Source organism: Triticum dicoccoides, chromosome 3A, assembly GCF_002162155.2.
Source record: "Triticum dicoccoides isolate Atlit2015 ecotype Zavitan chromosome 3A, WEW_v2.0, whole genome shotgun sequence".
NCBI classification, from domain to species: Eukaryota; Viridiplantae; Streptophyta; class Magnoliopsida; order Poales; family Poaceae; genus Triticum; species Triticum dicoccoides.
Window position 1 is genome coordinate 63,501,011 of NC_041384.1, and position 26,895 is coordinate 63,527,905.

The following is a 26,895-nucleotide window of genomic DNA, read 5'->3' on the forward strand; positions in this document are numbered from 1 at the left end:
ATCACACGGTTGCCGGTGGTTTTGGGGTCCACGTTGGAGATGCCCTGGAAGGTTGTATTCTCACAAAATCAACATCGTATCGCTGTGAAAGAGTTGCTATAATTTTGCACGTACGTTGTGGAAGATTTTCCATCACGTTGGCTCACTACTCTATTTTACGTGTACAGAAAACCCAGTTTATCTGTGAGCTGACTTCTGTGATGGTTCAACGTCCACGCATGGTAACGTAGACGCACGCATTGCGCACGTCCTGTCCTGAGGAGGACAATGAGAGTACCAACATAAACTGATACACATCAGGTAAATCCTCTTGGTAACACATAAATCGTATTTGACCTTCTATTGGCTACAATTCTTCTGAAGAAATAAGTGAAACATTACTCAAGTACCATAAGTTGCTCAAAACATCACCAGATGAAGTGAAATATTACTCAAGTACGTCATATAACAGCTGCAATGAAACATTACTCAAGTATGTCATATGACAGCTGCCGTTTACCGTGAAGAACCATACGAGGAAAGAAATGAATTGAAGAAAATCAGAGCCAATTGAACTGAAGCTGGATCTGCAGCTTCAGGATTGTCTGAAAGAGCAGACAGCAATGACACACCACTGAAGTTCAGTTAGCAGATGGAAACTCGAAAGGACTAGATAAAGGAAATGTCGTTAAGAGCTGCTAATTTCCTCGTATTCATAAAGGCTTTACTTCAAGTAAATTAAATTTTACAAATAGATGGAAAAAATCACTGAGGTGCAAGTCTACGAAGATTCTTTGATACATCTAAGATTCACAGAAACACATCGCTAGCAGACTATCCTGGATCAAGCGAATCAACCACACAACAAAAACGCCCTACCTGTTCTCCAAAGCAAAATCCAAAGCTTACAGCAGTGATCCACCGGCTGAATACCATGTGGAATGTAAGCATTAGATCAAAAAAAGGAAAAATAATAATATGGTGAAACTAATCACCATAAGAGCAAAGCATTGCATAATCATAATAGTTCGGCACTCACCTGTAATAACATCTCAAACATATCAGCATTTGGAGCTTATCCAGCTGCCTCTAAGGAAAAATTCACATAACATAGATCAATCACTTCTGACAAACAAACATCCAACCAACACTGGAGTAAGACAATGGAACAGAAGTCCTGGAAAAGCAGACAACCTACCTTACGATCTCTTGTATGAGTACAAGTCCAGAGAGAACATGAATATAAATGGTTTCTTGCAGATGACAATCTTAGTAATTATATGACTCTTTTCAGTACGGCCGCGAACGTGAACCACCACCCTGGTTTCTGTTAGGCCCATGGCCTCCTCCATCTCTGCGTCTGTCCCCGCCATAGCCACCGCCTCCACCGCGTCCGCCTCTGCACAACAAGTAATGCGGCAAACAGGTTATTTATTAACATCATACAACCAATCATGATTTTAGTTATACTCAGCTGGAGATACGTATGATATATGCTGATTTAAAGGCTCAGCTGCTTAAAAGAAAAACTGCATATTGGTCAACTGTACTTGGCAATGATTCCAGACTTTATCTGGTCATCCAAGGCATATGTAACATGACAACAATGTCTGATACATAATTTGATTCAGGTTAACTTGGTTGGGTTCCATTCTGTCCTCTTCAGGCCAAAATGCAACAACCAGACAACTCATGGCATATTCTCATATCCGCTAAATAGTTTTAAGAGGCCTGTAAATCACACAATGACACAGGACAAAATAATATGACAATGCTAGGAAAATGCAAATTGAGATATCAAACTGTAGCATGAGCCAGAGGGTATAATTGGCCCAGAGTAGACATTACATTTCAGAATTTGCACTTATCATATAATGAAGCAAGATGTACTTACCCATGGCCAGATGTAGGAGCTCTAGGTGCTGATTTCTCAGCCATCACAACACTAATTTTACGGCCTCTCATGTCATAATCTGAAAAGGAAGAGTATATGCATTATGAAGTGGAAAGCACACAGTGTTAAATAGAAAAATGTGATGCATCGTTGCAACCACAGCACTAAACATACCGTTGTAGAATCCTCCAGCTGAATGAGCAGCAGAAGGATCTTCATAAGCAAGGCAAGCATCTCCTTTGGCTTTCCCAGAATCATCAGTGTAGATTTTTATGTTCCAGGGCCACTGGTCTTTGTAGCCACGTTTTTGCTTGATCCTTCCAACCTTTAGAAAGTAGTTGCAAGTATTGAAAGAACAAAATAAAATGACCAACAAGTGCTCGACATAATTGAAAAACAACAGTATTCTATTCTCTAAGATTAACAAAAGCAATGGGGGTGCCATCTTGCGCGTTCTTGGGCAAAGATATGTTACCTGACCGACTCAGCATGGCTATAAAGTTTTTAAGTAAAAAACTAAAACATATATTGAGGTAACAGGAATCAAGAAAATATTGGCCTATTTTGGAGTATAATTATGTGAGCAGAGTCAAGCTGACTATTACTAACTATGTATCAGATAGAATTACCCTCACTATGGTCTCACCACACGTAAACTTCGCATTTGGTTTATAAGCACCTTATATCTTAAAAGAATGATGGATGGGGTCCAACCATGCAGTGATTATAGAAAATATTATTACTAATATCAATAAATGCAGCTTACACACTTAATATGAACTATGAACTGATGAAAACAGAACACAACTTCACATCATATGACACAGGCATTAACAGTCCAAGTGGAAAGTGAGATATTTTAAGAGGAACACATACCAAGCATTTCAGGCAATATAAAGAACTACTCCCTCCGTTCGGAATTACTTGTCGCAAAAATGGATGTATCTAGACATATTTTAGTTCTAGATACATCCATTTCCGAGACAAGTAATTCCGAACGGAGGGAGTAATACATACAGTTCAAATTAAGGAGCACCTCATAAAATATGTTTTTAGAGGACGCACAGATCTACAGCACGGAGATCTCTAGGATATTACATATTGATAAAGAATTCAAGAGAAGGTAAATTATACCTGGCCAATTCCTCCAAAAAGCTCTTGCAGTTCCTCAACAGTCACATCTGGAGGCAGGTTTGAGATGTAAATCCTTGCATTGTCGCAGGAATCATCACAGTTTGCATCACACTGCTTAACCTTTGTAGTAGGTTCAGGGGCAGCATTTGCAGAATAACCACCGCCGCCTCCGCCTCCGCCATGATAAGAAGGTGGAGCACCACCTGCGCCTCCACCCCCAGGCGCAGACCGACCACCATAACCACCATCATATGTAGGTGGCAGGCCTCCTTGCCCCCCTGGGGCACCGCCACTATATGGGTTCGGAGGTGGGGCACCATAGCTTGGTGGGTAAGGGCCTCGACCGCCACCATAGCTGTTAGGGGGTGGCACTGCAGAGTCTGAACTGTACACATTGTTGCCTCCATAGGAACTTGGGGGCGGTGCGTAGTCACCTGGAGGAGCGCCATAGGATGGAGGGCCTTTAGGGGGAGCCTGTCCATAGCCACCGTCACCTTGGTTGTTCTCTTGGCCTCTTCCATAACCACCACCGCTCCCACCACGGTGGTCATCAAAACCACGGCCGCTACCACCATCACGATTATATCCTCCTCTTGCTCCTCCAGCACCACCATCACGACCACCAGAGTTGTAATCCCCATCACCTCTGCTGTAGCCACCACCTCCTGAACCATGATCACCACCACCACGATTGTACCCTCCACCTCCACCAGACCTATCGTACCCGCCGCCACCACCACCACCTCCACCTCCACTTGGGTTAACTGCCCCACACTTATTGCACTCAGTCCTCCTTGCAAAGTTCACATTAAGACAGCTGCAACAAGAGTTCATATATTTTTAGTCTCAAGGATTCCATAGAAGATAATACCCTCAGCATCAACACAACTGGTAGTGTTTACAAACTAGAGACCATCAATGTTTCCAATAAGAGCAGAACATTGGTAACACATAAAACCGTAAATTAAATGTATGCTCTGGTGTAACAACCAACAAAATATACTACAGGAATAGCATCAATATTTTCGAATGTAAATAACCAGGGCAAATATGCTGGTATATCAACATATAGCCCAGCACTATTTTTTTGAATATAAATTGCACACAGGAATAGGATCGCATCATAAGTTATGATTTTAAAGCCATAGGGCATCTAGCAGAAGTTGAAACTAAGCCATCAGAATGATGTGATGTTTGAAATTCCAGTCACGGCGCTGCAGCATAAGCTCCCAACAATAAAATACCATGAAAGTTCTGCCTAGCCTAAATCCCCACGACAAGTTCAGAAGACCACGGCTGGATCAGCGAGTCCAACGCCAAATCCTAGAGCGAGATGATGAGAATTCGATACCCACCTTGCATCAGGGCAAGTCCAGTCGCCTTCGCGTCCACCCCCGCGCCCGCCACCTCTCCCGCCACCGCCGCCGCCGTAGCCTCCTCCACCACCACCACCCCCTCTCCCGCCACCGCCGTACCCTCCCCCACCGCCACCACCTCCATATCCTCCACCACCGCCACCGCTGCCGCCATATCCTCCCCCACCGCCGCGCCCACGACCACCTCCGCCGCCGCCGCCGCCTACACAAACACGAAAAAGGTCAGAAAAACGATCCACGAAGAGGAGACAAAACCGATTCCGAGGATCCTGAGGCGACCTCGGCCGCCGTAGCCGCCGCCGCCGCCGCCGCGGTAGTCGTCGGATCCGTACGCCCCCGACATGGGGTTCACGCCAAAGCTAGGGTTTGGGAGTGTTCGAGAGGCCGCGGGGGCGGAGCCGAGTATTCGCGATGCAGGGGAGAGGCGCCCGCTGTGGATTAGGGCAAAACAGTCGCGACGCGATTGCAAGGGCGAAGCATCGCGAACATGGGCCGAATTTTATTGTAAAGAGTTCTGTTTGATTCGGTTGCGCTGACCGACTCCGGCAGGCCTTCTGACTGACTGGGGAGTTGCCTGAAGCCCACTACGTAGTTTGGCCCGGCCCGTTTAGATGTTTTGACGTGTGAAGCCCGCTACATAACCGTCCAATCTATTTGTGTGTTTATATGATGCTCAGAAAAAATGTGTGTGTTTATTTGTGTAGAAAAAATTGTGTGTTACTGTCTTCTCAAAAAAAAAGTGTGTGTTTATTATATTGTTTGTTTGATCTGTTTCAATTTTATACGACTCATCTTTATACAAAAATTCATATAATAACCTTAACGCAATATAGCAACCGTGAGGTGAGCCTTAGCATTTCTCTAAAAGAAAAAATTAAGAAACTTGCAGTTAATCTGAATCTTGATTTTAAAAGACAAATTATGTGGTTTTTACTGAAGCTGAACGACATTTTTCACTTACACGGCATGCATTAATGAACAAGATTAGTGCAACTTCATATCGGGTCTTGCATGTAGGACACACCTGTCAAAGATTTGCGGCTTATTTAGTGAATGTTAGGGAAGATGTCTAGATTGAACAAACAAACGAAGAATAAAGATCCATGACTACAAGTTACGTGGGGTTCTTTGAAGTCGGTGTCTCCAATTATCACTTTTAGCATATCTGCTTTCCACCAAAACATTAGTGAAGAAACTATAGAAGTCCTTTTTTCTGGAAAAAAATAGAAGACAAAGCCTGCATAAAACCATATTAGCCTTAAAGATTTCGAAAAATCGCACGAACCACCCCACCTATCCGATGAAAATATGTGATCATAGCGCGTGTTATGACCAAATACACATCCCTTGACCATTGGAACAAACGTGTCGAAGTGTACTTCATCACCAAGCTCACATGAAGAAGACTATGAGCACCCTGACCCTGGCACAGAAGAATAGAAGAGGAGTACCTTTAACCTAAGCATACTTCACACCATTGTCGTCGCCTTTCACCAACATAGGCCGAAGGTCAAATAAAAATTCATAAGATCAAGGTCTTACCACATCAACACACCACGAGGGAGATAGAGCCTCAAGAGTTTTTGAGAGCCGGAATTTTTTTAAAGCATTCAAGAACTTTTGTAAGTCACACAAATGATGGGTTCTTAATTCTGCCCCCTGTCCGAAAATATATGGTGTTTTTTTTTTGTTAAGTCAAGCATTATATATTTGACCAATTTTAAAGAAAGACATATCAACATCTACAAAGCCAGATAAACAAAATATGAAATTATATTTTATGGTAAATTTAATTATACTTTTTTTTGTTAAGTCAAGCATTATATATTTGACCAATTTTAAAGAAAGACATATCAACATCTACAATGCCAGATAAACAAAATATGAAATTATATTTTATGGTGAATTTAATTATACTTTTTTTTGATAGAAAGACTGTAAGGGAACCCCCTACAGTATAATTGGTGCAACAACCCCAAATTGCAAGTACCATGCCTTGAACCTGAGTGGGTGGGAAGGCATCAGCCCCTTCCAACCACTAGGCTATGCCTTAGTCTGCAAATTTAATTATACTAATCTGATACAGTAGATAATAATATTTTTCTCACTAAATTAGGCTTTAAAAACATACACCTTATATTTTGAAACCGAGGGGGTACAATTTTTTCTACCCTGCAAAATCTAATTCAAGGACAACTTTTCCTGCCTACATTGTACACTCCACACGGCTTTAACCAAACTGTTTTTTTACTTGTTGATTTCCTCTTCTCACCTGATAACTTCTTTCTCCACCCTTGCGTGCTCGGGCTCAATCAGTGAAACTCGTTTCGGTAATTCCTCTTTATCCCTATAACGGTCGGCACATGTCATGGTCCATGAGAAAATTGTGACCAGGAACGATGAGCATCCACTGTATAAACACATGGCCGAACATTTTCTAGTGTAATTTGGAAACAACTTGAACTCAGACGACAAGTGTTGATTTGCATCCCATCTGAGTTATGTATGCTCAGTTTCTCTATCGCTCAGCTGGTAATTGATCGCCTGGCGATTGTTCCTCATATGACCAGGTCCAGTTATCATATACTACCAGATTTTTTGAAATGGTGGCCGGTAACAACTTCTTCTATTGCAAGAACAAAAAACTTTACGAAAGAGAATCCCAGCACAATTTGTCCATCCACATTCAATAATTTACATGTTCTTGTACGGTTGTACCAAGCATGGAAGAAATATCCCTCAAAAAATGTTTGAAAGATATAAAACAAATTCGTAATCTCCAGGAACGATAGTTATATAACGATCTTATATTTCTTTACAGAGGGAGTACAACAGAGAACAAAGGGCCAGATGTGCAAAGTTAGGTCATAATCATACACACATTAGCAGCTTCACGCAAGAAACTCTCAGTAGCTTTATATATAAAAAAAAACTCCCAGTAACTATTTTCAGTAGACCACTTTAAGTTGCAGCAGATCAATGGCGCTACTTCCCAATATGTCGACCGCACTATGCACCGACTTACAGGTTTACAAGCTAAACGGTTCTGTAAATTAATTTCAGCCTTGTCACGATTGCTATAGGAATTGGGGCCACTAAACCTGAAACTGCAGACTCCTTCATGCTTTGTCCAGATATAAGAATGTAGATCAAAATACAGTGGCTTCAACATGTCTTGGCAATAAGGCTCCCGATGGTAGGATACACACTCAACTTAACAAATTTCATCCGCAAATATAATGTCGAAAATAGATTGCACTGCAAAACGAGGAAGATACAGTGGAGTAGCATCAGATCAAACCATTATTAAAAATCATATCTTCAGTTCTATTGTTTCATTTCTTACCTTCATCTTTCGGTATGTTTGGTTGGTCTACCAAGAGTTGACGCATTGCAGCGATTTCACTTGAACTGCAAAAGAAAGGGCACCAAAAGTAAATGAAGAAAGATAAGAATCAAGATTTGGCTAACTGCTAGTTTTAAAGGACGGAGTGGGCAGAGGCGGAGGACGGAAAAATTTTAAGGTGTGGCAAACTTTTAAGTAAAAAAAAGTTCATGTTGCATACCTCGGTCTTGATGATTTTCAAGGAGTTGACTATGAAAAGATGTTTGCATCTGTTGCTCGACTCGAGACGGCGAGGTTGCTCCTAGCTATGGCAGCACAAGAGGATTGAAAGGTTTTTATATGAATGTTAAATCTACTTTCCTCAACAATGATCCCATAGAAGAAGTGTACGGGGAACAACTTCTTGGTTATGAGAAAAAAAGATAAAGAAGAGAAAATTTGCAAGCTCAACGAGGCACTATATGTTAATGTATAAGGCCAACTCCACCGCGCGACCCCAAACGGACGTCCGTTTTGTCCGGATTCTGTCCGTTTGGGTAGGACAATGGGGTCGTGTCCGGGCCTGTCCTGGGATGCGGTGGCCGTGCGCCCAGCGCGCGGCCGCATCCGTTTGCCCCATCCCGTCCGTCAGGGCCTAAAATGCCCATATTTTCATATGAAAACAAGTTTGCACGTCCAAATATTAATTGTTTGAAAATTAAAATAGTTTTACAACCCAATCGAAATTGTCTCTAATAAAGATAGTTTTACAACCAAATCGAAATTGTCTTGAATGAACATAAAACGAACCAATACATCTATCGGTTGCCAATATGCTCCCACACGTGTTCAACCAAGTCATTTTGAAGAGCCTTATGAGTATGCCAATCACGCAGCTCACGATGGAACTGGACAAACTGATCAAACGTGGCCGGTTCTTGGTGCAGGGGCTCAACATTGTCACCTTGAAAATCAAATCCTTGGTCGAAGATACTGTCATCACGCTCGTCCTCGACGATCATGTTGTGCATGATCACACAAGCAGTCATCACCTCCCAAAGCTTCCTTTCATCCCATGACAGTGCAGGGTATCGAACGATGCCCCATCGGGATTGAAGCACACCAAAAGCGCGTTCCACATCCTTTCTAGCACTCTCTTGCATTTGGGCAAATCTCTTTCTCTTCTCACCTTGGGGCTTCGAGATTGTCTTCACAAAAGTTGACCACTTAGGATATATAGCATCAGCTAGATAGTATCCTTTGTTGTACTAGTGACCGTTGATCTCAAAGTTGATAGGTGGGGAGCGGCCTTCTGCAAGCCTCGCGAAGATTGGAGAACGTTGCAGCACGTTGATATCATTGTGAGAACCTGCCATGCCGAAGAAAGAATGCCATATCCAAAGATCCTGCGATGCCACCGCTTCTAATATGACAGTGCACTCGTTGACATGCCCCTTGTACTGGCTCTGCCAAGCAAATGGACAGTTCTTCCACTCCCTGTGCATACAATCCATGCTGCCAAGCATGCCTGGAAAGCCTCTAGCTGCGTTGGTTGCCAACAATCTCTCTGTATCAGCGGCAGTTGGCTGCCTCAAGTACTCTGGGCCAAACACCTCGATCACAGCCTGGCAGAACTTGTACATTGACATCAGACATGTTGTCTCGCTCATACGCACGTACTCATCCACCAGATCGCCTGGAATTCCATACGCAAGCATGCGGACGGTCGCGGTGCATGTTTGGTAAGAGGAGAACCCAAGCTTGCCAAGGGCATCCGTCTTGCACTCGAAGTATGGGTCATGAGCAACCACTCCCTCTCAGATACGATTGAACACATGCCTTGCCATTCGAAAACGGCGAATGAATTTATCCGGCTTGAAGAGCGGTTTGTTGGAAAAGTAACCGGCATAGAGCAGGGCGTGGCCTCTCTTCCTGTTGCGGTTCAGATTGGGAGCACGGCCAGGGACTGACCCCCTGTACCGAGGAAGCTGCCGTTGAATGTGGTCGTGAACGACTAGTGCAGCCACCACAAGATCTTCATCATCCGACGACGAATCGTCCGATGAACAAAGGAAGTGGTGGAAGAAGAACTCGTCTCCACTGTCCATACCTTTGTGGTCAAAATGTCGAACACCTTGCGGTCGTGGTGGCGAAGAGGCCGCGATGATCACCTGGACGCAGCAAGGGTGGTTGTCGGCCGGCTACTGGCCGCTCTGGAGCCGTCGGAAGCTGATGCGGCCGCTGTGGTACGTCGCCGGCGGTCGTGTCTCCTCTGCTACCGACAAAGACGGCGACGGCCAAACCTCCTCCGATCGACGGCCAAAACTACGACGAAAGCGCGGGCGTGGTGGCGGCCATGTCTACACGTGGTTTGGTATGAACGGCCGGGGGCTGCACGGTGCGGAGGCGGCCGGAGCATAGCGGCGGCGCCGGCGGCGGGGCGGGGCGGGAGAGAGAGGGTCGAAGCGTTGGGAGGGAGGGACTGCTAGTGTCCCCGACAGGCGGGCCACGGGGGGACAAGGGCGTGCGTCGCGGCCGTCCGCGCGCATCCGTTTCACCCCAAACCGAGCGCAACTTTGGACCGGGGATGGGTCGAAAACGGACGAATTCCGGACATTTGTCCGTTTGAGGCCGTGCGTTGGGCCGCGCTATTCGTCTATTTTACTCCAAACGAACGCATCCGGACAAGATGGGGTCGCGCGGTGGAGTTGGCTTAAGGGCTAGTGACCTAGAGGTCGGAACAAAGTTAGACCTGTCTCAGTTTCAAGAGGTATTCCTTCCAGCACGTAGTCTATACAAGAAAATCCAAAAGTTCAACCTGCTAGTTGAAGTGTATGTCGACGATCTGGTTATAATCGAAAATAGCATGTTGGTCTATCCCTAGTCGCATAGTCCGTAACGCTTTGAGCACGGTAAGTCGGTTTTGTACTGTCAAAGAAAATATATCCAAAAAGGTACAAATTGCATGCGTCATCAAAAAGTTCTCCTTTCAGTTTTCTGATCGCAAGTTACGAAAAAGTTCTGTCAAGGGCAAACCACCGAGATAATCGATCAGATCGTTGTGCAGCAGAAGATGCAGTTAGACGTGCATGTGCTAGACAGCACATCAATCAAGCTACCTGCTTGTGTTTGTGTGCTTCCTAGCTTTGCATATAGCATGTGCTTGGCAGCTCATCAATTAAGCTGCGTGCTTGTGTACTTTCAATCTGGGTTTGCATATAAATGCCTTGCGCTTGGCTAAGTGTCTAACAAACAATATATTCATAGGTATAAAAAGTTTTTGACATAGAGTCAAGGTGTGGCGGCCGCCACACCTTGCCCACTGGAGTCCTCCGCCAGTGGGAGTGGGCATTAGTCTTGGGTAAACTAACAGAAATACAGAATTATCGGAAACAAATCTAAGGAGATCAAAAGAGAATTTAGTGGCCATAAATTCCAACTTGCCTGCTTTTCCATGTCAACAAAGAGATGATTGATGATTTTAGCGCATACCTGGCACATCAATGTATTATCAGTAAAGAAGTAGCTTCTGCTATGATAAAAAGAGTAAGATGCATATCAACGAACTGTCACAAAAGAAGGCAAATAGCATCTTAAACCTATGACACCAGCAAAAACAAAATGCTACAAGAGAGACGGTACTGGTGAAAGCAGGTGAGTTTCCCATATATGAGATGGCAAATGTACATATCAGCAATAGCGCGACAGTCAAATGAGTCAGCCACCTATTATTAGCTTCATTTTTTTTTTGAGGATGTTCTAGAAAAACAGCAGGTTTGGTGAAGGGATTTCACTTGGTTCTTACTCAGCCTGGTGCATATCAGACAGCGTTTGTAGCCCACCCAAGCAATCCGCAATAGTTGGCAAAATTCCCACTTGTAATTGCAACTGTTTCGCATTGAATGCCAATCCACCCCTCACCATCTGATTAGTATCGCGTAGTACCTTGCTCAAACCTTTGGCAATGCCACTGAACTCCTCCCTGAAAAAAAATGCAGCAACATTGTAACACCAACTCGAAACAATTCCGTTGCATATATGCTTCTAGAGTTGGACCAAACCAAAAGCGGTTGCAACAACAGTGACAGCAGCTTACAGAGCCTCCCTCATTGAAACAAATATGAGCTCCAAGCTCTCCATCTGCACCCCCAAGAGATCCTCCCTGAAATTGGGCACACACCGCAGGACACCATAATTTTTAGCATCTCCAAGTACCTTGTCAACACATGACACAGAGTAAGATTTTGAATCCTCCAGATACATGACAATCCAACATCACAATGCAGCTAGGTAGCTACTAGTCACTAACATTAAATGAGCACCCTAGCTTGCATATTAGCAGCAGTATCAGGGATCACTATTACTAAATTTTGGTCTCTTCTTTAACTGAAACCAATAAAATTTGCTACTGTAACCACCTTACTGTGAACCGTGTAGAACATTTACTAGATTTCTCAAACCCCATTACAGCTGCGGAATTGAGCATGCGCAGCACATCACTGAAGCTGCTGCGTACAAGTAGGACGCAGATAAATGCAAGGAAGGATCTGAGGAGAATGAAAGGTACTGGAAGGCGGGTGATGATGGCGGCGGCATTGGAGAAGTGGGACAGGAGGCGGGAATTGAGGTCATCCCATCGCTCCGTCTCCTCCCGTGCCTTCCTCACCCTCTGCTGCATCTTCCGCACCGCAGCCTCCATCCCTATCGACCGCTCGTCTCGTTTCCCTTCGCGACCCCGATCCTCGATCAATTTCTTGGCGGCGCTTGCCTGTTGACCCTTGTGATAGGCTAGGCTGGGCTCGACCTGACCATTAGAGGCGATGACGTTTTGAGGAAAAAAAAACTAACATACTTTGAGCTAACAAGAATCATATAAATAATTTTCTATTTGGGAGCAGACTATGTGAGCACACAGACTCGAGAATTCGAGATGATTATGGCCGTGTCAAACTAACTATGCAAGGTTGTTCGTGCACTTTGACGAGCAACACACATTTTCATATTTGATCAGTAGAAACGAGTCTATTTGGTACACTTACCCTCACTATGATCTCACCACACATAAACTTAACATTTGGTTTGTAAGCACTTTATTATCTTAAAAACCTCACATTATATGCCACGAGCATTAACAGTCCAAGTGGAAAATGAGATATTTTAAGAGGAACACATACCAGACAATAAAGAACTAATACATACAGTTCAAATTAAGGAGCAGTATAAATACACATCCCCGTCAGGAAGTGATAGGTTCATAAAATATATTTTGGGAGGACACACAGATTCACGAAATGTGGAATTCTTGGCTATTACGTATTGATACAGAGTTCAATGGAGAATTTAATTATTTTGCCACAATTTACTTTGCATTTTGACAATTTGCCACTAGTTACATTGCAATTGCCTTTTGCCACTCTTTACATTGAACTATGATTGTTTGCCCTTTTTGCCTCAAAACAATTCTTTCAAATGTATTTGATGATAGATGCTCAAAACTAGTTACTGTAATGTCATTTGTATATGTTGACTGAAGAAGTAGTCCTTCACACGAAATTCCCCAATGTGCAGCGATGAACCCTAGCTTCCATGGTCTGCACCAAAATCGGGCAATGTATGTTAGCAGCATAGGAAGCATCGAACAGTAGCAAGCAAGCAGCAGCAAGCCAAGGACAGGGCCAGGTTGTGGACGCAGGAGACGGCTAGGGGCAGTGGCCAGGTTGTGCACTCGGGAGACGGCCAGGTGGAGGACGCAGGAGACGGCCTAGGGCAGCGGCGGCGGCGACCTCTTAAACCTAACCCTAGATCGGCCTTGGGACATGGGGATGAGCAGGACAGGGGAGAAGAGACTCACTGTAGCTGTCGCCGGGAGGGTGCCCCCGCCGTCGATTACCACCGTCGCCGCCGTCCGCCGGTGTGTCGCTTCGAGGAAGAGCAGAGAGGCTGGCCAGGGGTAAAACCGGGATTTCAAGCGGGCCCCACCTGTAAGAGGGCAAACGTCCAAGTCCAGTGTGAAGAGTGGCTAAAAGTTCAAGGTAAAACCGTGACAAAAAAAAACAAATTTCCCAAATTCAATAGATGGTAAACCGTGCTAAATCCTAATTTTCAAAAATGATGATGAATTCAAAAATGCTCTCAAATTTCCAAAAAATCCCAAATTTCGAAAAATTCTCATGAATTATTTTTTTCCTGGTTTTAGAAAAATGTTCCCGGTTTTAAAATTATGAATTACACAAACTAAACAATGTAAAAAATAAAATAAAAACAGAACATGAAAAGAATGTGAAAAAGGTAAAAGGGGCAAATAAAAAAACATAAAAAAAATAAAAAAACGGTCCACGGAAGGTTCTTTTCAAAACTAGTGGAAACAACATCACTAAAAGCCCAAAGTGAGTCGGCCCAAATATGCGCCCTGGGGGTGGCCCCCTCCCCGGTGTTACACGTCAAATAGGAAATCCCATGGTTTAGCAAAGCATTTGCAATTACAAAGAAGGGACTCTCGCAAACATGGGTCGGATACTTTTATAAATAATGTGTTTGACTCGATTGCCCTAACTGCATCTGGACTAAGTATAACTTCTGACAAGGGATTGCATGAAGCCCACTACTTAGTTCGTTGGTGCAGCTTTTGGCCCAGTCCATTTTATTTTGACATGTGTGAAGCTACTCTTTTCATGATTTTTTTTTCTTAGTCCACATTTAGCATTATGGTGGATATAACCGTCCAATCTATTTTAAAACAAAATTACCTGTTGTTTGATTAATCTGTTTTAAATACTAACTAATGTCATCCTACAAGTGGACAGGACTGGTTGAAGCACACTTTCATGAAAGTATTATCCCAGCTTGTGTCTCGTTCTCAACAAAGAGCACATGCAAGCATCATTGTGAGTGTTTCGGTCGCACTCGAGGTGTCGCTAGCCTCAAGCGAATTGTCTAGTTTCGTACATGCAAGGATTATGATAATGGTGATGGAAGAATTTTTTTGACTATAATGACGGAAGAATAATTGTGGTGTAAAATAATGGAACTTGATTAAGAGTTGCATGTAAATAACATGAAACTGGATAAACGGAAAGTAAATAGTGGTTCGTGTAATGGAGAAGTTAGGCACGAAGAGGTTCAGTTCATGGTGAATAATGAATGTGCCTTGTGCAATGATATGTAATGGTACCGTCTATATTAAATGTTTGGTAGACAAGTAATCCTTGAATAGCCAAACTACATTGTCCCGCTCACATTACCGTTAGTCCATCACCAATGGTCAATTCAACAGTTAAGGTCATTAAGACGGACCAACACTTTTGGCACCGTGCCTTCTTGTGCTCCTCATATTGACTTCGTTGCTCATTGATATCAACATCTGTCACTGGAGGGCGCGGATTCATTGTCTAATAGGTGCCTAGCCATGTAGGTCTCCAGATCATGTTGCTTGGGCCCTTAAATTGGATAACAATCATTGCAGACGCCATGAATAATTAACCTAGTAATCAGTAATAAAAGTAAGGTCACAAATATATATCAAGAGTGAGAGATAAATAACAACTAAACACATAGATCAAATAGAAGGGGATCAGCTCGAAATTACCATGATTCTCCATAATAAGATGAATGATTAACGAGATTGCGATATCTGAGTCAAAGTACAAATGGAATTTACAAACTCTAGCCTTACGAGTTGGAATCTCTCTATTATGACGTTGTCGTCGATGGTGGAATGGAGGATCGCGCCAGAGAGGAACCCATAATGGATCGAAGTGAAGCAATTATCCTTCGGATCTCTCTTTCCTCTGGCTTTTGTTTTGCCTCCTTTGTCGCTTTGTTGTGTGTTTCCCAGTTACGAACATTGTTGGTGTAGACGAGGGGAAGGCAGCGACACTTAGTATGACCACTGGTACGAGCAGGTGGGTTCGCACCACACGTTGTCTTCCCTCGTGTTGACGTCAAATGCACTTTTTCAAAGGGAAAATTGTCCATTTCCTCGTCAATGATCCAAATATGGCTTTATAACCTTTCATAAGTGTTCGATCCTTAAAATCAAGGAAGAATACAAGGTTTCTTTATTTCCAATAAATATATGTTAGTGAATAGGCGAAAACAGGGAAAACCCTGGATTAAACTAAGCAAATACCCTCGGAGAACACTATATAAAACAAAGCCGTCACTTTTATGACTCGTTTTCTACAACATATCATAAAATAAACACAACATAATTCGGCAACCATGGGTCAGTCGTAACATTTCAATTTTTTGGAAAAATTAAGAAAATTACAATTAGTTTGAAACATAATTTTAAAAAAGACACATTCTACTTTTTTTAATGGACTCAAAAGACATTTTTTGACATGACATGCATTAATGAATAGGATTGATGCAACTTCATGATGGATCTTCGCATGCAAGAGGAACCTATCAAAGTTGTGGGTTTATTTAGGAGGAGTCTAGATTAAAGAGACAAATACAACTACCAAGGATAAAGATCCATGACTAAAAGTTAAATCCGGGTTCTTTGAAGTGAGTGTCTCTAGTTTTCATATTGTGCATTCTTGCATCCCACCATACTATTAGCAAATAAACAATAGAAGACCAAACATGCAAAAACTAAATTAGCTCAAAGGTTTTGAAAAGACCCACAATCGCCCACCCAATAGGTAAAAATCCTAAGATCATTGGACGATTGTGACCGAGGACGCATCCCTTGGAAGGGGAGTTGTTGAAGTATGCTTCACCATCAAGCTCTCAGGGAGAAGACATGAGCGCTAAAGAAATGGAAGAGGAGTACCTTCAACCAATGCATACTCGACACCATTGTTGCCGCCATCCGCCAATATAGACTTAGTCGGACGATAATTTGTACGGCCGGGGTAAATCTGTAGGACCAAATCACCACATGCTCCTTGGTGGCAATTGTCACCACGACTCTCGAGACTTTTGTTCCATGCAACATGCTTTCATGGTCGAGACATCTCCGTCACGATCCTGATACAAAAACAGAAATAAAAGTTGCACTCCAACTTGATCAGTGGTTTTGTCGCCTCTAGGTGCCAGAAGTGCCGCAAAAGGCGAGAGAATAGCATACACACGGGTGATGAAAATGAGATTGCTTTATGGTGGCTAGGGTTCCTGCCTCTGCCTCTGCGTCATGTGTGCATAGAACCTATACTTATGAGAATCGCTTTATTACATCACGAAAGCTTAAAGCCTAGCCAATTAGAAGCATGCTACGTACCCCACTAAGCATGAATTCAAACAAACAGTAGACACATATTACATACTGCCACTGAAACTGGGATACGAGTTCTAAAAAGATAGTACTATTTTGTGATGTTTTTTTAGATCGAAGGACTATTTTGTGACCGTTCATCTAATTTATATTTACGGTAAAAATATTTTAATTACTTGTGTGAGTTAACCACAAAAATAAGGACCATGATAAGTGCCACATGCGTTGCATGAACACATGGCAACTCCGAACGTTTTTTATGTCAAGTTTATTGACGCGAGTATGGCAAATTTAGTTGTGAAGCATGTCAATTTTCTTTTTTTGGTGACAAGTTTCAGTTTTTTGGTTTATTTTTTCGAATGGTAATTTTAGTTGTAAAACGTCAGAGCCGGATTGCTTCGTGTCACACGTGTGGCAGTAATCATTTGGAAAAAATAAACCTTCTATGAGTTTCTGGTGGGTGCATCCATGCCTCCTGGCTACCGTACCAAGAGTTGTTGTTTGTTCCTTGATACCGTGCCTCCATGGTGTTCGATTTGCCTACATGCTTTGTACTAAGGTCCTTATAATCATATACCCATTTTTGACAATAATATATCGAAACCTCCACAGAAAACAAAGTGATCATCACGCACGCAATCTGAAATCTTTTCTGCCGATCGAACGCCACACACACCAATCATTACCCGATCGTGTGCAATGATTTTGTACCAACGTAATCTCCATTGTTCCAATTCCCGCAAAAAAAAAAAAAAATCTCCATTGTTCCAAGACCGACAATCTGAGAGACAAACTGGCTCCCACGTAGGCCATTGCCGGCCGGCCGGCCACCTACATGGCCGCACGTCTACACTATTTTAATACTCTCCCTGACCCCTCACCTGGTCACCTTGCCGCGTCTATATATGAAACCCACGCCTCCCGCCATTTCCACACAGCCAGTCTTCCCTTCCAGCAATGGCGGCCTACCTCCCCCTCGCCGTCCTCGTGGCCCTCCTCGCCGCCACCGGCGCCAGCGCCCACGGCTACAGCCAGACCCCCTCGCCGACGCCTGCACCGGCTGCCAAGTGCGACAAGGTGATGCTCAAGGTGGAGGGCATGGTGTACTGCCAGAGCTGCACGCACCGGAACTCATGGTGCCTCGACGGCGCGACGCCGCTGCCGGGGGCGAAGGTGACGGTCACCTGCCGCGACGCCAAGAACCGCGTCATGGCCTCGCGGACGCCCGTGGCCGACGGCAAGGGCTACTTCCTCGCCGAGTTCGACGTCGCCGAGAAGGCCGACTACTATAAGGGGGACCCCGCCAAGGCCTGCTTCGTGCGCCTGCTCGCGTCGCCGGACCGCAAGTGCGACGACCTCACCAACGTCAACTACGGCATCGAGGGCGCGCCGCTCCGCCACGAGGGCAAGCGGTGGTCCGGCCAGGGGTACGAGAACGTCGTGTGCGCCGCCGGCCCGCTCTCCTTCAAGCCGGACACCTGCGCGCCCAGGGGCCACTACTGATGATCGTTTTTTTGATTTTTTTTAGTATTATCTAATCTAAGCATCATAGCCCAATTTCATCATTTCAAATATGGAGTTGATAACCACGCATACTATGTGGTCGCTGATGATTAACTTCGTTATTTTGAAGTGCATGTGTGTACGCGCGTGCGTGCGTGCGACAAAGCTTATATGCGCCAGGCACGGCTGCTTTGGGTCTCGGACCTTGTATATTCTGTCTTTTTTATTTTCTCCTACAAAACTTCTATTGTATCCATCATCAATCATGACAGTACAAAGAATATCACAAATAATAAAATTTATATCCAGATCTGTAGACCATAACGATGACTACAAGCACTGGACCAAGCCGAAGACGTGTCGCCGTTATCACCCCTTCCTCGCACGGAGTTGGGCAAAACTTGTAATAGTAGACAGTCGGTAATAGCACCCTATGACACAGGAAATACGCTTTGGTTTCTGGTTGTATATACATCCTGTATGGGATTTTTAAAAAATAATTAAACAAAAAGTCAAAATAACTTAGGAGTTTTTTAGAATAAACTTGACTTACTTTTGCACCAGTATATAAATTTTCACGAAAAAAACCTAACATTGACTTCATAGCGAAAAAGACAAAAATTATTTGCTATTATAGGTCACTATTCACATTATTTTGGCCAAAATTTTGTCTTTTTTGAAAATAAGTCAAAGGGGGATTTTCTTTTGTGAAAATTTTCTCACAAGTACAATGTAAGGTCAAGTCTATTTCAAAATATTTTCAGAATTTTTTGACTTTTTATTGAATTGCCTTTTTTTATATAGGGTCTATATGTTACCATAGACCAAAAGTCCCCTCCCCTATGACCCAGCCCTAGGGAACCAATTATCATGCAATTCGTTTACCTTCGATCCATCGCTGATGGCCATATGATCCCATGCCTCAACAAGTCCCTCGCATGCATAATGTTGCGCCATGTAGAAGAACAACCATGTGGGCATGTCACTGACATGATATCCAAGTCTCTGAAGTACCCTGCCTCGAGCACGCGAGCGCTCATTGAATTAGGAACCACAGTAATTCTTCAGATTGGTCTGGCTAGAAGGTAGAGTAGTAATATTGCCCATGTTACTACTCTATGTTACTATCTTTATAGTGGGGAGTAACATATATGTGGTAACATGCAACACTTCATTTATTAGGCTATAGACTTATCTTGCTTTGATATGTGTGATATTATTCATACTAGTAGTAAGAGCAAGTACAATAGAGCTGAGTCAGCTGGCTATAAGAAATAAACTAGTATATTCTTGCTTAGTTGGAGGAAAGAGAAGAAGAGAGAGAAGGGAAGCGGACTCTTGGTGAAGAGCCAGCTCTAGCACGTGCTCCTAGGCACTTTGTGAGAGTGAAAGGTGGGCCATATAATAAAAAGGTAGTACACTCTTCTAATCAACTATTGTACATATTGGCTATAAGATGGGCTATAGATGACATGGTAATGGCTTATAGCCAGCAGTTGGCTATACTATTAACCATGCTCTAAGGCTGGTCATAATGGGCAAGAACATAGTCTAGTAACTTACACACTTCCTTAGACTATGTTACTACCTCCACAGTGGGTAGGAACATCTATGTAGTGTCATGCAACAATGTATTTATTAGGTTATAGACTCATTGTTTCTTGGAGTGTGTGATGTTCCGGTAACTTAGCTAGTTACCACAAGCACCTCTCTTCATTAAATATGTGACACATAAGCAAAGTTGTATTGGAGTGTGTGATGTTACTCCTAAGTTCCTCCCCATTGTGACCAGCCTAACTAGCTATGTTACCACATGCCTCTCTTTCTTTATTTATTGCTTGCCACATCATCTATTTTATCTAGATATGTGTAATGTTACTACCTATATTAGTCTGATTGAAAACATAAAAAATTCTAAGCCCGAGACCACCTTCGCGCTTTCTTATGCACATCTTGTCCCCCGCTGCCCAATAGACTTTCCTCTCACCGTTGGCCGCTTCCCGCCAAAATTTAGAAGAGATAGATTTCGGGTTTCTACACAATTCTTGTAGAGCTAAAATCATCTCATTGTATACATAGGTGTCGCATGCGGCACTGACTTAATGAGAACTTCTCTTCCAGGCTTGGATAAGCCTTGTTCGTTCCACCCTGCCACTTTCGATCTGAGCATTTCCGGACATGTCTAAAACATTCCTTCTCGAAACAGGCTTTCACCTTGCTTTATATATAAAGCAACACCCAAGAAAGTACATGGACGAACGATACAAAATGATGAGGTAGCCCACTTACAGAGCCAATCCTAAGATAACTGGCAGACGCAAAATGTAAGAACTAAACACCCCCACGCATGTAAGAGGGCTACCTCACCATTAATTGGTTTACAATAATTTTGGGGGAATTATGTAGGATAGAATTTCTATAGGAAAATTTTCGAGCCCTTTTGGTTTGTAAGAACGAACATATGATTAATTCCTATCCTTCACCTTTTAAAGGAAAAACGATTTCCTCATACCTAATGGAAAAATATCCTATGAACCAAATGGCATCTCTTCCTACAGAAATTGATATGCATGACATCTCATTCCTACAAATTTCATGTTCCTATGATTATATCCTATGAACCAAATGACATCTCTTCCTATAGAAATTGATATACATGGCATCTCATTCCTAAAAATTTCATGTTCCTATGATTATATCCTATGAACTAACGACCAACCTAGGGAAAATTTCTAAGGTTTCCAATCCTCTAAAATTCTTATGAGCATCCCTTGAATCAAAGAGGCGCCAAATGTAGAATCCAGGATATTCATGTATCTAAAATAGAAGGAATTAGACAATACATCTCGTGTTATTGCAAAAGTTAATTGGAATATATTTCAAGGAGATTTGTTTGTATGAAAGATGAGTATTTGAATTAATAACATGAACACTAAAACTGAAAATACATATGATTTATGCATTGTATAATTGTAAAAAAATATTGAATTTACATGGCATAATGGAATGAAAAACCTTGTACCATGCATGGATGCATGTTAAGGTTTGATTTTTCTATGCATCGCATACTGAGCTTACATGCTTACGGGTTGAGAAATATCACATATTTAGTTATGTAGGACGTGCTTAAGCCCAACAATGTAGTCTTTTGGATAGTACATGTGGTAGATGTTGGAAATATGCCCTAGAGGCAATAATAAATTGATTATTATTATATTTCCTTGTTCATGATAATCGTTTATTATCCATGCTAGAATTGTATTGATAGGAAACTCAGATACATGTGTGGATACATAGACAACACCATGTCCCTAGTAAGCCTCTAGTTGACTAGCTCGTTGATCAATAGATGGTTACGGTTTCCTGGCCATGGACATTGGATGTCGTTGATAACGGGATCACATCATTAGGAAAATGATGTGATGGACAAAGACTCAATCCTAAGCCTAGCACAAGATCATGTAGTTCGTATGCTAGAGCTTTTCTAATGTCAAGTATCGTTTCCTTAGACCATGAGATTGTGCAACTCCCGGATACCGTAGGAGTGCTTTGGGTGTGCCAAACGTCACAACGTAACTGGGTGGCTATAAAGGTACACTACAGGTATCTCCGAAAGTGTCTGTTGGGTTGGCACGAATCGAGACTGGGATTTGTCACTCCGTGTAAACGGAGAGGTATCTCTGGGCCCACTCGGTAGGACATCATCATAATGTGCACAATGTGATCAAGGAGTTGATCACGGGATGATGTGTTACGGAACGAGTAAAGAGACTTGCCGGTAACGAGATTGAACAAGGTATCGGGATACCGATGATCGAATCTCGGGCAAGTATCGTACCGCTAGACAAAGGGAATTGTATACGGGATTGATTAAGTCCTTGACATCGTGGTTCATCCGATGAGATCATCGTGGAACATGTGGGAACCAACATGGGTATCCAGATCCCGCTGTTGGTTATTGGCCGGAGAGTCGTCTCGGTCATGTCTACGTGTCTCCTGAACCCGTAGGGTCTACACACTTAAGGTTCGGTGACGCTAGGGTTATAGAGATATTAGTATGCGGTAACCCGAAAGTTGTTTGGAGTCCCTGATGAGATCCCGGACGTCACGAGGAGTTCCGGAATGGTCCGGAGGTAAAGAATTATATATAGAAAGTGCTATTTCGGCTATCGGGACAAGTTTCGGAGTCACCGGTATTGTACCGGGACCACCGGAAGGGTCCCGGGGGTCCACCGGGTGGGGCCACCTGCCCCGGGGGGGCACATGGGCTGTAGGGGGTGCACCTTGGCCTATATGGGCCAAGGGCACCAGCCCCAAGAGGCCCATGCGCCAAGAGAAGAGGGAAAGGAAGAGTCCTAAAGGGGGAAGGCACCTCCGAGGTGCCTTGGGGAGGAGGGACTCCTCCCTTGGCCGCACCCTTCCTTGGAGGAAGGGCCAAGGCTGCGCCCCCTCTCCCTTGGCCCTATATATAGTGGGGGGAAGGGAGGGCAACCATACCTAAGCCCTGGCGCCTCCCTCTCCCTCCCATGACACATCTCCCTCCTCCCGCAGCGCTTGGCGAAGCCCTGTTGGAATCCCGCTACTTCCACCACCACGCCGTCGTGCTGCTGGATCTCCATCAACCTCTCCTCCCCCTTGCTGGATCAAGAAGGAGGAGACGTCGCTGCTCCGTACGTGTGTTGAATGCGGAGGTGCCGTCCGTTCGGCGCTAGGATCATCGGTGATTTGGATCACGACGAGTACGACTCCATCAACCCCGTTCTCTTGAACGATTCCGCGCGCGATCTACAAGGGTATGTAGATCCACTCCTCCCTCGTTGCTAGATGACTCCATAGATAGATCTTGATGACACGTAGGAAAATTCTGAATTTATGCTACGTTCCCCAACAGTGGTATCAGAGCTAAGTCTATGCGTAGTTTCTATGCACGAATAGAACATAAAGTAGTTGTGGGCATTGATTTTGTTCAATATGCTTACCGTTACTAGTCCAATCTTGATTCGGCGGCATTGTGGGATGAAGCGGCCCGGACCGACCTTACACGTACTCTTACGTGAGACTGGTTCCACCGACTGACATGCACTAGTTGCATAAGGTGGCTAGCGGGTGTCTGTCTCTCCCACTTTAGTCGGATCAGATTCGATGAAAAGGGTCCTTATGAAGGGTAAATAGCAATTGGCATATTACGTTGTGGTCTTTGCGTAGGTAAGAAACGTTCTTGCTAGAAACCCATAGCAGCCACGTAAAACATGCAAACAACAATTAGAGGACGTCTAACTTGTTTTTGCAGGGTATGATATGTGATGTGATATGGCCAAAGGATGTGATGAATGATATATGTGATGTATGAGATGATCATGTTCTTGTAATAGGAATCACGACTTGCATGTCGATGAGTATGACAACCGGCAGGAGCCATAGGAGTTGTCTTAATTTATTTATGACTTGCGTGTCAACATAAACGTCATGTAATTACTTTACTTTATTGCTAACCGTTAGCCATAGTAGTAGAAGTAATAGTTGGCGAGACAACTTCATGAAGACACGATGATGGAGATCATGGTGTCATGCCGGTGACAAGATGATCATGGAGCCCCAAGATGGAGATCAAAGGAGCTATATGATATTGGCCATATCATGTCACTATTATTTGATTGCATGTGATGTTTATCATGTTTTTGCATCTTGTTTACTTAGAACGACGGTAGTAAATAAGATGATCCCTCATAATAATTTCAAGAAGGTGTTCCCCCTAACTGTGCACCGTTGCGACAGTTCGTTGTTTCGAAGCACCACGTGATGATCGGGTGTGATAGATTCTAACGTTCACATACAACGGCTGTAACACAGATTTACACACGCGAAACACTTAGGTTGACTTGACGAGCCTAGCATGTACAGACATGGCCTCGGAACACAAGAGACCGAAAGGTCGAGCATGAGTCGTATAGAAGATACGATCAACATGAAGATGTTCACCGATGATGACTAGTCTGTCTCACGTGATGATCGGATACGGCCTAGTTGACTCGGATCATGTAATCACTTAGATGACTAGAGGGATGTCTATCTGAGTGGGAGTTCATAAGATGAACTTAATTATCCTGAACATAGTCAAAAGGTCTTCCCAAATTATGTTGTAGCTCGCACTTCAGTTCTACTGTTTAGATATGTTCCTAGAGAATTTTTAGTTGAAAGTTGATAGTAGCAATTATGCGGACTAGGTCCGTAAACTGAGGATTGTCCTCATTGCTTCATAGAAGGCTTATGTCCTTAATGCACCGCTCAGTGTGCTGAACCTCGAACGTTGTCTGTGGATGTTGTGAACATCTGACATACACATTTTGATAACTACGTGATAGTTCAGTTAAATGGTTTAGAGTTGAGGCACCGAAGACGTTTTAAAACGTCGCTAAACATATGAGATGTTTCGAGGGCTGAAATTGGGATTTCAGGCTTGTGCCCACGTCAAGAGGTATAAGACCTCCGACGATTTTCTTAGCCTACAAACTAAGGAGAAAAGCTCAATTGTTGAGCTTGTGCTTAGATTGTCTGAGTACAACAATCGCTTGAATCGAGTGGGAGTTGATCTTCCAGATGAAATAGTGATGGTTCTCCGAAGTCATTACCACCAAGCTGCTTGAGCTTCATGATGAACTATAATATATCAGGGACATATATGATGATCCTTGAGATATTCGCGATGTCTGACACCACAAAAGTAGAGATCAAGAAGGAGCATCAATTGTTGATGGTTGGTGAAACCACTAGTTTCAAGAAGGGCAAGGGCACGAAGGGATACTTCATGAAACGGCAATTCAGCTGCTGCTCTAGTGAAGAAACCCAAGGTTGAACCCAAACCCGAGACTAAGTGCTTCTGTAATAAGGGGAATAGCCACTGGAGCAGAATTACCCTAGATACTTGGTAGATAAGAAGGCTGGCAAGGTCGATAGAAGTATATTGGATATACATTGTGTTGATGTGCACTTTACTAGTACTCCTAGTAGCACCAGGGTATTAGATACCGGTTCAGTTGCTAAGTGTTAGTAACTCGAAATAATAGCTACGGAATAAACAGAGACTAGCTAAAGGTGAGCTGACTATATGTGTTGGAGGTGTTTCCAATGTTGATATGATCAAGCATCGCACGCTCCCTCTACCATCGAGATTGGTGTTTGCGTTGAGCATATACATGATTGGATTATGTCTATCGCAATACGGTTATTCATTTAAGGAGAATAACGGTTACTCTGTTTATTTGAATAATACCTGCAATGGTCTTGCACCTAAAATGAATGGTTTATTGAATCTCGATCATAGTGATACACATGTTCATGCCAAAAGATAGTAATGATAGTACCACCTACTTGTGGCACTGCCACGTAAGTCATATTGGTATAAAACGCATGAAGAAGCTCCATGTTGATGGATCTTTGGGCTCACTCGTTTTTGAAAAGTTTGAGACATGCGAACCATGTCTATTGGTGTATATGCATGAAGAAACTCCATGCAAATGGACCGTTTGGACTCACTTGATTTTGAATCACTTGAGACATGCAAATCATACCACATGGGCAAGATGACTGAAAGCCTCGATTTCAGTAAAATGGAACTAGAAAGCAACTTGTTGGAAGTAATACATTTTGATGTGTGCAGTCCAATGAGTGCTGAGGCGTGTAGTGGATATCGTTATGTTCTTACTTCACAGATGTTTTGAGTAGATATTGAGTATATTTACTTGATGAATCACGAGTCTGAATTATTGAAAGGTTCAAGAAATTTCAGGGTGAAGTTGAAAGATTGTTGTGACAAAAGGATAAAAGATCTATGATATGATCATAGAGATGAATATCTGAATTACAAGTTTAGCACATAATTAAGACATTGTGGAAATTGTTTCACAACTAATACAGCCTGGAACACCATAGCGTGATGGTGTGTCCGAACATCATAACTGCACCCTATTGGATATGATGCATACCATGATGTCTCTTATCGAATTACCACAATAGTTTATGGGTTAGGCATTAGAGACAACCACATTCACTTTAAAAGGGGCACCACGTAATTCCGATGAGATGACACCGTGTGAACTATGGTTTATGGAAACCTAAGCTGTCATTCCTTAAAAGTTTGGGGCTGCGACGCTTATGTGAAAAAGTTTCAGGCTGATAAGCTCGAACCCAAAGCAGATAAATGCATCTTCATAGGACACCCAAAACAGTTGGGTATACCTCCTGTCTTAGATTCGAAAGCAATAAGGGATTGTTTCTAGAATCGGGTCCTTTCTCGAGGAAAAGTTTCTCTCGAAAGAATTGAGTGGGAGGATGGTGGAGACTTGATGAGGTTATTGAACCGTCTCTTCAACTAGTGTGTGGCAGGGCACAGGAAGTTGTTCCTGTGGTACCTACACCAATTGAAGTGGAAGCTTATGATAGTGATCATAAAACTTCAGATCAAGTC

At 43.3% G+C, this 26,895-nt stretch overlaps 3 protein-coding genes across 11 annotated transcripts; 1 reads left to right on the forward strand and 2 right to left on the reverse strand.

Moving 5' to 3' along the window:
* Positions 1-365: 365 nt before the first annotated feature.
* LOC119267159 (transcription initiation factor TFIID subunit 15b) lies at positions 366-4,849 on the reverse strand. 3 transcript variants are annotated; one of them, XM_037548499.1, is made up of 9 exons: positions 4,663-4,849; positions 4,363-4,585; positions 3,008-3,824; positions 2,048-2,198; positions 1,874-1,952; positions 1,178-1,378; positions 1,019-1,068; positions 859-904; positions 366-584 (listed from the first exon to the last, which is right to left on the reverse strand). In XM_037548499.1, exons 1-6 carry the CDS (start codon positions 4,724-4,726, stop codon positions 1,270-1,272), a joined length of 1,443 nt encoding a protein of 480 aa, XP_037404396.1. In that variant the 5' UTR covers positions 4,727-4,849; the 3' UTR covers positions 366-584; positions 859-904; positions 1,019-1,068; positions 1,178-1,269. The 3 variants fall into 3 exon arrangements, with proteins under 3 accessions (XP_037404396.1, XP_037404395.1, XP_037404394.1); XM_037548498.1 differs by lacking the exon at positions 366-584 and having other exon boundaries at positions 654-904; positions 1,019-1,062; XM_037548497.1 differs by lacking the exon at positions 366-584 and having other exon boundaries at positions 654-904.
* A 2,424-nt stretch (positions 4,850-7,273) lies between these two features.
* On the reverse strand, positions 7,274-13,660 carry LOC119267160 (uncharacterized protein At5g43822-like). Of its 7 annotated transcripts, none has more exons than XR_005132315.1 (8): positions 13,560-13,660; positions 12,276-13,299; positions 11,805-11,923; positions 11,514-11,690; positions 11,153-11,200; positions 7,950-8,034; positions 7,730-7,794; positions 7,274-7,641 (listed from the first exon to the last, which is right to left on the reverse strand). XR_005132315.1 is itself a non-coding variant. In XM_037548502.1 (8 exons), exons 3-8 carry the CDS (start codon positions 12,405-12,407, stop codon positions 7,598-7,600), a joined length of 585 nt encoding a protein of 194 aa, XP_037404399.1. In that variant the 5' UTR covers positions 12,408-12,512; positions 13,212-13,299; positions 13,560-13,660; the 3' UTR covers positions 7,274-7,597. The 7 variants fall into 7 exon arrangements, 6 of the variants coding, with proteins under 6 accessions (XP_037404399.1, XP_037404403.1, XP_037404402.1 ...); XM_037548502.1 differs by lacking the exon at positions 7,950-8,034 and having other exon boundaries at positions 12,276-12,512; positions 13,212-13,299; XM_037548506.1 differs by lacking the exon at positions 7,950-8,034 and adding an exon at positions 12,127-12,216 and having other exon boundaries at positions 12,375-13,299.
* Positions 13,661-17,877: 4,217 nt separating this feature from the next.
* On the forward strand, positions 17,878-18,696 carry LOC119271230 (non-classical arabinogalactan protein 30-like). The gene has a single exon (XM_037553138.1). It carries the CDS (start codon positions 17,886-17,888, stop codon positions 18,429-18,431), a length of 546 nt encoding a protein of 181 aa, XP_037409035.1. The 5' UTR covers positions 17,878-17,885; the 3' UTR covers positions 18,432-18,696.
* Positions 18,697-26,895: the final 8,199 nt, after the last annotated feature.

What these genes read in the sequence shown, in the direction of transcription:
- LOC119267159 (XM_037548499.1), bottom strand. Translation starts at nt 4,726, where the DNA reads ATGTCGGGGGCGTACGGATCCGACGACTACCGCGGCGGCGGCGGCGGC. An exon ending in CGGCGGCTACGGCGGCCGAG is followed by an intron (nt 4,586 to 4,662) that starts GTCGCCTCAGGA and finishes GTGTTTGTGTAG; the next exon opens with GCGGCGGCGGCGGCGGAGGT. An exon ending in AGCTGGAGGATTCTACAACG is followed by an intron (nt 1,953 to 2,047) that starts GTATGTTTAGTG and finishes CTTCCTTTTCAG; the next exon opens with ATTATGACATGAGAGGCCGT.
- LOC119267160 (XM_037548502.1), bottom strand. Translation starts at nt 12,407, where the DNA reads ATGGAGGCTGCGGTGCGGAAGATGCAGCAGAGGGTGAGGAAGGCACGG. An exon ending in TCTGATATGCACCAGGCTGA is followed by an intron (nt 11,201 to 11,513) that starts GTAAGAACCAAG and finishes TTGATGTGCCAG; the next exon opens with GTATGCGCTAAAATCATCAA. An exon ending in TTGTTGACATGGAAAAGCAG is followed by an intron (nt 7,795 to 11,152) that starts GCAAGTTGGAAT and finishes TTTCTTTTGCAG; the next exon opens with TTCAAGTGAAATCGCTGCAA.
- LOC119271230 (XM_037553138.1), top strand. Translation starts at nt 17,886, where the DNA reads ATGGCGGCCTACCTCCCCCTCGCCGTCCTCGTGGCCCTCCTCGCCGCC.